The sequence below is a fragment of the Tasmannia lanceolata genome, unplaced genomic scaffold, assembly GCF_043159265.1.
Source record: "Tasmannia lanceolata isolate RefF3 unplaced genomic scaffold, GAP_Taslan_0.1 ptg000013l, whole genome shotgun sequence".
NCBI classification, from domain to species: domain Eukaryota; kingdom Viridiplantae; phylum Streptophyta; class Magnoliopsida; order Canellales; family Winteraceae; genus Tasmannia; species Tasmannia lanceolata.
Window position 1 is genome coordinate 8,128,759 of NW_027518690.1, and position 11,535 is coordinate 8,140,293.

General features: G+C 37.9%; 1 protein-coding gene across 2 annotated transcripts; it reads right to left on the reverse strand.

Annotated features, from left to right (window-relative positions):
* Nucleotides 1–216: 216 nt before the first annotated feature.
* On the reverse strand, nt 217–7,699 carry LOC143890771 (E3 ubiquitin-protein ligase CHIP-like). 2 transcript variants are annotated; one of them, XM_077395453.1, is made up of 8 exons: nt 7,502–7,699; nt 7,342–7,409; nt 7,203–7,266; nt 4,758–4,829; nt 1,582–1,715; nt 941–1,085; nt 753–863; nt 217–660 (listed from the first exon to the last, which is right to left on the reverse strand). In XM_077395453.1, the coding sequence occupies exons 1-8, from the start codon at nt 7,598–7,600 to the stop codon at nt 448–450; spliced, it is 906 nt and encodes a 301-aa protein (XP_077251568.1). In that variant the 5' UTR covers nt 7,601–7,699; the 3' UTR covers nt 217–447. The 2 variants fall into 2 exon arrangements, with proteins under 2 accessions (XP_077251568.1, XP_077251569.1); XM_077395454.1 differs by lacking the exon at nt 7,342–7,409 and having other exon boundaries at nt 7,502–7,676.
* Nucleotides 7,700–11,535: the final 3,836 nt, after the last annotated feature.

Here is an 11,535-nt window from a genome sequence, read left to right on the forward strand (position 1 = left end):
AGAGATGATGAAAATAAATGAATTTTCCACCAATGATTAAAACCAAGAAACGGATGTTTGATATGCACCAATAAATCCACTACCTGCATTTGAAAACAAACCCTCTTGTTTTAAGAGTCTATATTTTTGGATGGGCCACTCAGACTGACTATCGTAGGCCTTTTTCCAAATTTAGTTTTAACATGTCTACAAATCTATTCTTCATAACAAAAGTCAGAGATAATATCATTCGTAATAAGCTATGATTTGTGGACACGAACACGTGTGAATAAAAGTTCAACAACAAGCAGACCCTTGAAATCCAAAAGCAGGGACACAACCACACACATGAGACTTCATCCCAGAACAAACCCCCTAAAACATTTTTTACAATAATGAACTGTTGCTTTTGCCTTTTGGCACTCTCCCAAGCTCGAGCTCAGAAGCACTTTAATATATATAGTTTACTTAATGCCATGCTGTACAAGCACCGGAACAAAAACGAGCTAGCGGTTGAACCACCCATTTATGCACATACCAATGCAAATCATAACCATTTTGCATTTTGTATGCGCAACCATGATTGCTCAGGAACGCTTGGGCTGCTTCCTTGATAGCCAGGTTTGGCACCAGCTGGTGTTGGCCAAGTCGCTCCCGAGTCATCGGGTCGAACTTCCCCACCTATTTTTTGGCATTTCACAAGCACAGAGATCAATCAATCTCCAAATCATCAAACTCATAAAAGCTCACATAGAAAACTAAGCAAGCGTTACCTTGTCAAGATGATGAAGCAGTGCTGTCCTCTCGTATGTGATCCCACTCGGAGTGATGACAGGATCTCGGAATATGTCAAATGTTATTTTACAGCACAGGTAGTCGGGAACCTAATATTATTCCACAATTAGTGCCCTCAATAACAAAAACAGCTAGAGCTGATTGAAATGGACGACTGAGATCTCACCTCACTTGGTCCATATGTGTTGAACACTTGCGACAGACTTCTTAAATGTTCATCCAAATGGGTATTTGCATCTTCATCAGAGTTGCCTTCCAGTTGAGAAGAATCAAGCTGATATTTTTTCCTCAGAGCTTGTTCGCATGCTTCTCTAAAAACCCCGTATAAAGGTCATGAAAACCCCGTATGAATCAGCATTTTACAAGAACTCGGACACAGATACCGACAAGGACATGGATGCCTCATATAGAGCGATAATATACAAAACATGTATAAGTGAAATACCATAAAACTCAACTAGATTTAACTTAGATGATGTAACCAATATTAGCTTTAAAATAGCATCTATAAGACTCACATGCATAAAATTATAACTGCAAATAATGTAACATTAACAAAAAAAATGCATGATAGTTAATTCAAAGAGAGTTGCATATGTTCGAAATATTATAATTATTTTCAACAGAAATATCCAGCAAGTATCTGTTTCTTTTTGTTTTTAAATGAGGGTCTACACACGTATCCGGATATCATAGGCACCAGAGTGCATGTGTCTTATAGAGAATCTCCAATGGAGATTATAATAAGAAAGTGGCATTTTTCTGATACCTAAGACTAAAACCACTGAGAAGAAGAGGGGCGCATACTTCAAGCTCTGCATCCGGCACAATCGCTCGCTAGATGCATGTTCCCACTCAAGATCTTTGGCTTTGGCAAGCTCCTGCAAGATATCCTCAACCATGCAGCTCTTAGGATTTGCACGCCTCCCAAGATCCAAGGCCTGTGTGATGAAGTGTTACAGGAATCAATAAACTTGTACAGTGAAGTGATAAACCCTAAATATGACAATATAAGAAAATTGCAAATACAAAATCACTACACTAGTGCACATAGAAAATATCAAGGGCATTACAATGTTGTAATTCTCGAGCACCATGGCAAGGTCCACCATGTAGTTAATCTGAATCATCCAACACTATGCTAAATGTACAATGATGTTGGGCAAATAGACCCATTACGGTAAGTCATCATTGTCTTTTTTTGGATTGGTAGCAATTTCATTCCAAGGAAAAAGGGGGCAGATCGAGACAGTCAACCCCAAAGTACAAGACAAAAAAAAGGAAAAGGAAAAACGGAAACAAAACACTACGATCACGGGGGAAGGAAATCAAACATTTCCAATTCCGGCCTCCCCACACCACCACGAGCTTGACTATCTGCCACATAGGTAGCTGATCTCCTAATCTGGTTGAATATGATCGAAGAATCATCAATCTGATCTTCCATTTCATCAAACAACGATTGAAACCTCCAAGGGGGACTGCTAATCCTCTAAACCACCGTATAACATTAATGGAATCTCCTTCCACAATCGTTGAGTTTAAGGATTCTTTTTGTAAGCACTTTATACATTGATGAACGGGTTTTACTTCCGCCTCACTAGCATCTGCCATTCCAATAGGGCCAGAGAAAGCCCATATAACGTCGCCCAAAGAATCCCTCAAAACTCCACCGATCCCCGACGGCCCCAGATTTTCAAAACTAGAGCTCTCCATAAACCTAGCGATGGGGGTCATTGCCCAACACGAGTTTAGTCTATCATTTTTTTTTTGTCTATCGTCGGCAGTCACACGCTAATCAGATTATCCCAACACATCTACCATGCGTTTAACATATAATAGAGGGATTATGACAATTTGATCATGGTGAGGACAACAAAGATAGGTCAAGATAGTGAGGAATCAAAGATTTTTTGGTTTGCAACTCTAGGCTCCATGTGTGCATATTGTAGAATTAGTTTAGTTAGATCAATTGATGCAGCAATACAATGTGTCATATTACGGAAAGTATTGATCATAGTCGCCGGAAACTTCTAGTCGGATGGGAAGCTTGCTTACCCGAAAACTCACTTCGGAATCTAAGTTCTCACTTCCCAAATTTAGAGGAAAAGCAATGCTTCATACACGTTTCCTCTTAATTAAGAGTACACTCCCCATTTAGGTGATAATTTCTTCCTAAAAGTATATTTTCTCCTTTTTTTTGAAAATGATAGCCATTTTATTGATAAACGATTGAGATGGTCAAGGTACAGCGAAAAACGAAAAAGAAAACAAGTACATAGACATTGACATGGGATTTAAGGAGGTAGAGAATCATAGAGAGCAAGTGCGTACTTAGAAACTCCTCTCGCAAGACGATCGGCCACATGATTAGCGGAGCGACGAACATGAGAAAAAGACAAGGAGAAAAGCGCCATCGAATCAAACACCTCGTCAAAAAGTGAATCAACCGCCAAGGTGGGTTGTGGATTTTACTAAGCCACCTAATGACATTCATTGAGTCACCTACTATCACATTTTCCACCTGATCTCTGGCTAACAACTTCAATCCTTGATGAGCCGCTTTCACTTCCGCCTCCGTTGCAATGACAATTCCAATGGGGCCGGCAAAGGCCCACAACACCTCTCCAAGGGAATTTCTGAAAACACCACCAATGCTTGCCGGACCTAGGTTACCAAAGCTAGAACCATCAAAGTTAAATTTCACAAAGTCCGGCGCTGGAGATTACCACTCTTGGGATATTTTGAGCCTTTGTCTTGCCGATCCATAAATAACTCTCCGCCCTTCCCTGAGATCATAAGCCGAAACAAATCTACAAGATGGCAAGATCTTTACCCAAGATAACGTGAGGGCAAGAACTCTAATGAATAGAGAATCCGGGTTTCGAGAACTCCCTTTGAAAACTCTACCATTCATTTCTTTCCATAGCACCCAGCTGGTGGCTAAGAAAGACACCTGCCAAAGGTTTTTGCCTTTTTTCTTCCATGGAACAAGAGTTCAGCTTTGGAGTAGATTGATCGGCTTTCCAGAGAAAACCCATCAGAATTGCGTTTAAAAAAATGCATTTCTTCTATGTACTTCTTGTTCGCTTCCAATGAGGCTTCTTACATGCTTCATGTTGACTTTTAATGACGCTTCCCACACATTTTCTCTACTTCAGAGATTTTCGCTTCATGCATTTTCTCTTTTCCAAACCCCTCACTTCCTGCATCGCTTCCAGCGAATCCACCTACGAATAATACAGCGCGTTGTATTTATTTGTAACAAAACTACATAAAAGGAAATTAATCAATTTAAACAACACCTTGCCAAGTTGCAAAGTAATGTGTCATAGTGTCCATTTTTACTCGAAAAAATAATGGTACAAATGAAAGAAGTTTGTTAACTTACCAACTTCTCCAAAAGCTTAAGCTATTGGAGAAAGGCGTTATTTATCTTTTATACTTTAACACTCCCCCGCACATGTGGCCCAACACATGGCATATGTGGTCCCACTTTGGGCCGACCATCGCATGTGGATTTTTGCTATCCGGGAGGTTTGAGCTCGAGACCTTTGGCTCTAATACCATGTTAACTTACCAACTTCTCCAAAAGCTTAAGCTAATGGAGAAAGGCGTTATTTATCTTTTATACTTTAACAAAGTTGATTAACAAGTTAGATCAACAAATTGTCGAGGAATGTGACACAAAACAAGGGGAATTAGAAGAAAGATTGCTGCTATGAAAGCAAAACAAGAAATACCACCAATCAGCACAGAGAAGACAGATCCACCCAAACAATATTGAAACTACTAGTTCAGTCATTTGGTCCATGTAGTTTCATATAGCAGGAGATAACTGAAATTTAAAATGCACATAATACAAGATATACAAGCAAATACAAAATGTTAAATAGAGAATGAGCATAGGGAAGCAGTCCTATATACTACACCAAAGTCGAAAAGAGAATTATTTTTATTAAATAAAAAACTTCAATACTGACCTTCGTCAATTCCTTGACTCCTTCCGCATACTCTTGCCTTTGTAGTAATGCACGCCCCATCATATAGTGCGCCTGCTATGTATTGAAGTATTTCTACTCAATGGCATTCAGATGTAGTACAATATAATGAAAAATCACACTTGGTCAAAGATTTGCAAAGAGCAACAGTATTTCCAGAATTTGTAATAAGTGCATGTTAAGTATCAGAATTCTATATACACTTCAAAGAAGCATTCACATCATACAGAAATTGTAAACAAAGCGCTAGAAAATTTTAAGATAATTTCAACCTAGATGAAGCATTGAACCACACACACACACACACACACAGACTGGCCTAATGTATAAGGGCTCGTCCAAGCCAAACACTTGATGCATCACAACAAACCTCGAAGGCAATGGAAAAGTCTGGAAGTTAAAGCGCGGGAGCCGCCAGCTTTTTTTTTTTTTTGCTTGATGATCTCAAAGGCCTCAGTAGATGCCTCTGACCATGTGAATTGGCTTTACAGTACAATTCAAAATAGCTTTTCCCATTTTAGGATCAGCCTTTACACCTTTGGTAGATATAAAAAAACCAAAAAAATACTACATCATAAGTCATGAAAGAGCATTTTTTTAGATTAGCATAAAGCTTCTCCTAACAACAAAGTGAAAAGCCCATAATACTTGTTTTTTTTTTCTTTTTTCTTTTTTCTTTTTTTGAATTGGTACCCTTAATACTAGTTGAAGATGTGAAATATGCTCTTCCTTACATTTACTATAAATGAGAATATCATCGAAGGAGATTTTATATGGTGTAAGCCCTTATAGTCCTTTATTTTTTCTAAAAGTACTGTACGGCCTGCACCATAGGATGATCCAAACCGTCCATTTGATGGGCCACGATGTAAATAGTCCGTGCCCAAAAAATTATTTCCATAGGATGATCATAGCCCTTCAATCTAAAGAGGAAATGCATATTATGGAAACCTCTATTAGATGGGGAGGTTGAAATCATCATATGTAAATAATTTTTTGGGCACAACCTATTTACATTGTGGCCCATTAAATGGACGATTTGGATCATCCTGTGGTGCAGGCCGTACCGCCGTACAGTACTTTTAAAAAAATACCGTACTATAAGGGCTTACACCATATAATTTCTCTCATCGAAGTACACAACTAAAAATTTACCATTGTAAGGTTGAAATGCCTGGGTGATTACCCTTATAAACGTGCTAGGGGTCATTGGAAAAGCACAAAGGCATGAGTAGACACTTTTATTTATCATAAAGGTACAAGCAATGGTTAGAAGGAGAGACACTTCCACTTCCTATACATAATAAAACAGATAGGAGATTTTTAAGATAGTGAGAAGGAAAACAACGAGAAAAATGAGGCATGATGCAAGACTTACTCTCTTTAGGTCTAGATTTTCGAAGCAATAAATTCCTAGTTAAGTTTTCGCTTTGTTACTAAGATAATGAAACCATTCATTATTTAGTACAATTTTAATTAGTCGTTCTAAACTATAAATCTCAAAACTTGAAACTTGGAAGTTTAATTGAGAAACGATTAATAATTTAACACCCTATGTTAGCATATAAAATGAACTGCCTGGTTTACACACAACCATCTAATTCACATGATTTGGGGTTTACATATACACATAATTGTTTACATATACACATAATTGTTATTATAATTGCATAGATATTGTTCTCTGATAGCACTTGCTCCAGTAGAGAATTCTCAATTTCAAAATGTATCGAAGCCTTGGGTAGAAACAAAAAGTGGGATGCTATATTTCCGGGATTGTATTTCATATTCGAATGAACCTCGTAATCATGAGAAAGTCGGTTTTTTAACTATGGGCCTAGCAAACGAAAAATTGGGATAGGTTCATATAGGATGCCCCCTTAAAAACCAGACATGAAGGTTTCCTCTCATCCGGCCAAAATGGTTTTGAAAAAAAGTTGAACTGCTGATCATACCAGTCCAAACAAATGGATGATTCCAGTCTATTTGATCAGACCAATCAGTTTTTAAAACATTGTCTTGGGATGTAATGACTTGGGAATGGACCCACTGATTGAACCAACCATGTAAGCACTTTGGAGTGCATCAACATGGGTGGAACATGGAGATAGCTTTCCAAAGTTACGATACAATTTAAAAAAACAGATTAGCAATGTTGTATTTGTATGCAAATGATGCACTACTGTTGTTCTGATAAGTGAAATTATTCATAAATCACAACATCGGCAAAAAAATGCTTTATGGGTGCCCAGTACCATGTCTATTTAGGATACCAATCAGGTATAAAATGCTTACAGGAATTAAAAACAGGATAGCACATACATCTAGTAATCAGACATACTAGGGTATGAAAAAAGTTGCATTAGGTCTAAGGCAAAGGAGTGGACTTGTTGAGACAAGAAAAAAGAAGAAAGAAGTGAATAATACCTTAACAGAATTCTCATCAAGCTTCAGAGCTCTTTTACAATCCTCCTCCACTTTAGTCCAGTTACTATAAAACCCAACAAGAAATTTAAATGAATGGTAAAATGGAAAAAAAAGAAAACAAAAGGATTTAATCCCTTACTTTCGTTTAAGGTGGCAGAGAGCCCGGTTTGTCCAATATACTGTGACATTTGGGCAGAGAGTAATAGCCTAAAATCCATATTAAAGGGAGAGAAAAAAAACAAAAGAATTTCAGAAAGAAAGATGGGAAATGATAGAGAAAAATCAATGTAATTGTGCACCTGGGTGTAAGCATCGATGGCGGCTCCGAATTGATCTTGCTTGAAGAAGTCGTTTCCGTCTAGTTTTAGAAGCTCGGCTCTGTTGGCAGTGCCCTCCATCTGTGGTTTTTGTTTTGTGTGTGTGTGTGTGTGTGTGAGTAGAGAACTGGGAAGGAAGTGAAAAGAAATGTAAACTTAATAAAGTAATAAACCTCTTTATCTTTTGATAGTCCTACCCCTCTCTTTCTTTTAAACTTTTGAATGTCAGTGACAAAGAATCCACTTCGGATTGGATCCACCTGTGTATTAGTCATTATCCATTCCAATCCCTGATCGCATCTGGACCTGGCAAACAGCCAGGTAAAAAATGACTCGGAATTTAACGGGTCACAATTTGGTGAACCTGGCCCCCACCCGTACGGGTCACCCCGTTTGTTTTGTTTTGTTTTTTGTTTTTTGTTTTGTTTTTTTTTTTTTCGCTGTTTTTCTTTCGACAGTATAATAGGATGATCCAAACCGTCCATGTGATGGGCCATAACGTAAATAGGTTGTGCCCAAAAAAACAATTCCATATGATTATCCTAGCACTCTGATCGAATGGAGGAGTTGCATATTATTATTTATGGAAAACTCTATAGATCGGAGGGCTAGGTTCATCCTATGAAAATGATTTTTAGGGCACAACCTATTTACATTTTGTTCCATCACATGGACGGTTTAGATCATCCTAGGATGTGGTACTTTCTGAAAAATACAGGACTATAAGGGCTTATGCCATGTAAAATCTCGATCATTTGGGGTTTTACTAGTATGTTTGTTTTTATGTGATTTCGTACTGCTTCCTTCGTAACTCCTGGAACTTCTTCATAGTGGTTCGCCCACCCATTAGTTATCTTATTCCTATTTACACTATTATTTACGGCGACGAAGAATATAAATATCACTATATTTATTCCTTTTTCTACTTCTTCTTCCAGCACAGGAGCGATAGCCAAAAGGATTCACTGAATAACTTGGGCACCCGCAGGTCCACCTTGGCCGTCCCAGTTTTGACGTGACCCGTACGGGCCGGGTCAAATTGGTCACTAATTTAGTGACCCGCGGGTCCGGGTCACTCTTTGCCAGGTCTAATCGGATCCACCATTGAGACTTTGAGAGGTTTTTCTAGGAGCTAGGGGTTATGCTCAGTAGTGCAAGGATCTCAATTTACGATAGATTGATTGAGCTTAGAGTCTAATACATCTAAGGATCCTAAGGTTAAGTAAGCTGATTTGGATCAGGGGGATATTAACTAGGAGAGTTAGGCTTAAAGCCCTTTAAATCCCCATTACATATATTAACCCACTGTCAATGAAGGGTTTAGTTTTCTCCCATCTGTGTGTGTGTGAAGCTAGCGTTGTCCTTGAAATCTAATGGTAGCCCATCAACTACCCCAATCAAACACATGTATAACATGCACAACCAGTCTTATATGTTTCTCAATAGGGAGACTCAATGGGTCGAGGTCTAAACGATGAATGGAGATCACAATACCAAGATTGAAGTGTGCAAAAAAATAAATTAAGCTCTATAATAAACGATGTTGAAATAAGTTATCTTTGGAGAGAGTATAATTGATTTCACTTGAGAAAAGCAAAGTTAGAAATAGAATACATAACATGTTTAAAGAACATAGAAAGAAAGAAATAATTTTTTTAAAGTATTGGTATCATGGGCATAGTTGTCGATTCTGTTCTATTTCCTCTAGAGTGGACAAAACAATGTGTACAAGTAGAGAATACAGGAACGAAACATTTCAAATAGAAATTCGTTCTGATCCCATCTTTTGTGTTCCCTTTCATTTCTTCCATACTAACGAAATAGAAGGCAATGCCTTGCTTTCGTTTGGAATTGCGAATTTTTTTTAAAAAAATGCTAAAACTCTAGACTAATGTGTTTTTAAGTTTCTCTTTATTTTAGCCTTATTTTTTGCCCGTTTTACAGTTGTTCTAAGAGCATTTTATGTCCTTTTACCCCATAAAAAATATAGGAGAATCACTTAAAGAATGCAAGGCATCTGCACAATATTTTTGACAATTTTTCTGTGATCTTTTACTTCCAAAGTGTAAGCCTGAGGGTTCAACCTTGGCGGGCAATCTTTCCGAGTCTTGTTTTGATGATTTCAAACTCAATTTGACACTTTATATTAGTTATACTAATGTGTAAAATGTCTTTTAAGTGTGCTTGAGCAAGTTGTTTGAAGATCACATCAAACAGTATTGGAGCTTGGACAAAGGCAAATAGAACAAATGAAAGATCAATTGGGCCAATGGATAGACGAGAAGATAAATCTCATGACTTAGAGAAGATCAAATTGAAGATTCAAGTGAAGATTTGAAATCTCCTAAGTCTTAGTTAGAATGTATAAGCTAGTCCCTCAATGGTATTTGTGGATAATGACACTATAGCTAATCTAAAAAGAATATTGGATCTAGGGAAGCTTCAAAATATTTTAAAATCATTTTTAACATTAAGCAAACTCTCTAAGGTTTCCAGAATGCACAAGAATGTCAAAATCTGATAAGAAGTGAGAGAGGTATAAATTTCCAAAGTTAACTGCACAAAACATATATTTCTAGATACCGTTGCTCGGCCAAACTGAAGGTGTGACGGGTCGACCAAGCTAGGGGATGCCCAACGGCTAGTTCCCAACATCTACTTGGTGGGTCGACCAAAGGGTTGTCTGAGTAGACCACTAGAAGTCCAAAAATGGCTGTTTTTCATTCCAAACCTCTATAAATAGGGTGCTAAGGCCCCTAAGCCATTATCTAACACAGTTGAGCTGAATTTTGATAAATACTCTAAGTGCACATACCCTTTGTGCCATTACTTTGCATATCTAAGAGGGATTAGGGTGGGAATTTACTTGTAAATCTTGAGAGATCTTGTAGTGAGCTTCATTTTTGTGCATTCTTCCTTGTAAAAAGGTTTTTCTTTGTTTGTTCTTTCCTTGTTGTAAGTGGTGGAGGGCACCATGTCAACCCTTGGAGTCGAGCTTATGGGATAAAACTCGGATTGGTGGATGGGGCAGTTTCAACCTCGGGAGGGAGGAAGGCTACATCCGGTTTGATCTTCACATGTAAGAATGCCAGGTTAGCGGAAGCACAAAGAGTGGATATCTTCGTGAGAGTGGATGTAGGCCAGGTTTGGCCAAACCATTATAAAAACATCGGTGCACACTCACTCTCTCTCTCTCTCATTTGTGCATGTGTTTGTATCTTCTTTAGTCCTTTCATTCTAAATTTGTTCCAACTTTTAATTGAATCATTTCAAAGAGAACAACAGTTTTTTAAAACCCAATTCAGCCCCTCTTGGGTTTCCACCCGGGCCAATCACAAAGCATTCTACACCATAGGAAGGAGTATTTACCTATAAATATTTTTTTGGGTGATGAGTCTGTAAATTGACTTTGAAAGGTGGGTTCAATGCCTAACAAAAATGGCCTATTTTTCCTTAACAGCAGACTATTCTCACGAGAAGATATTCAAATTCTATACTATTACAATTTGTAAGATAAGTAAGTAGCATTTGGATGGGCATAAAGAATCTTTCCAATGAAATAGACCTTCACAAAAATTTGTTTATGCAGTTTAGATTGGCAGATTTTTGCAGAAAATTTTTTCTTAGTATAAGACAATTCTTCATCAGTTTTTTGGGATAAGTGATTTCGCCAGTGCCAATCTAAATTCAATGTTGGCAGAAATAAAATCTAAGTTATCGAGTTTCCTCAATCTGAATTTTGACGTCTATGGAAAATTGTAAAAGAAATTAATTTCTCACTCTTTCTCACCACACCATGCAGGTCCAATCACAACTAGTCAATGAAGAAGAGAAGCAAAAAATGGAAGAGGGTACAATAATCCATTTCCAACCCATTCTGTTGGAGGGCGATTGAGGTCTGAGCCTCCCAACTGTGCTGCTACAGGTTTATAACGGTATTTTGTGCAACAACATACTGCAGGTAAGTTTCAGTTCATACCTTCAATCAACAGTTGATGACCCTGAAACAAAGTGGC

Coding starts and splice junctions, on each gene's coding strand:
- LOC143890771 (XM_077395453.1), bottom strand. CDS start 7,600: ATGGAGGGCACTGCCAACAGAGCCGAGCTTCTAAAACTAGACGGAAAC. Junction 4,830..7,202: donor TTGATGAGAATTCTGTTAAG/GTATTATTCACT, acceptor AATACATAGCAG/GCGCACTATATGATGGGGCG. Junction 864..940: donor ACACATATGGACCAAGTGAG/GTGAGATCTCAG, acceptor GAATAATATTAG/GTTCCCGACTACCTGTGCTG.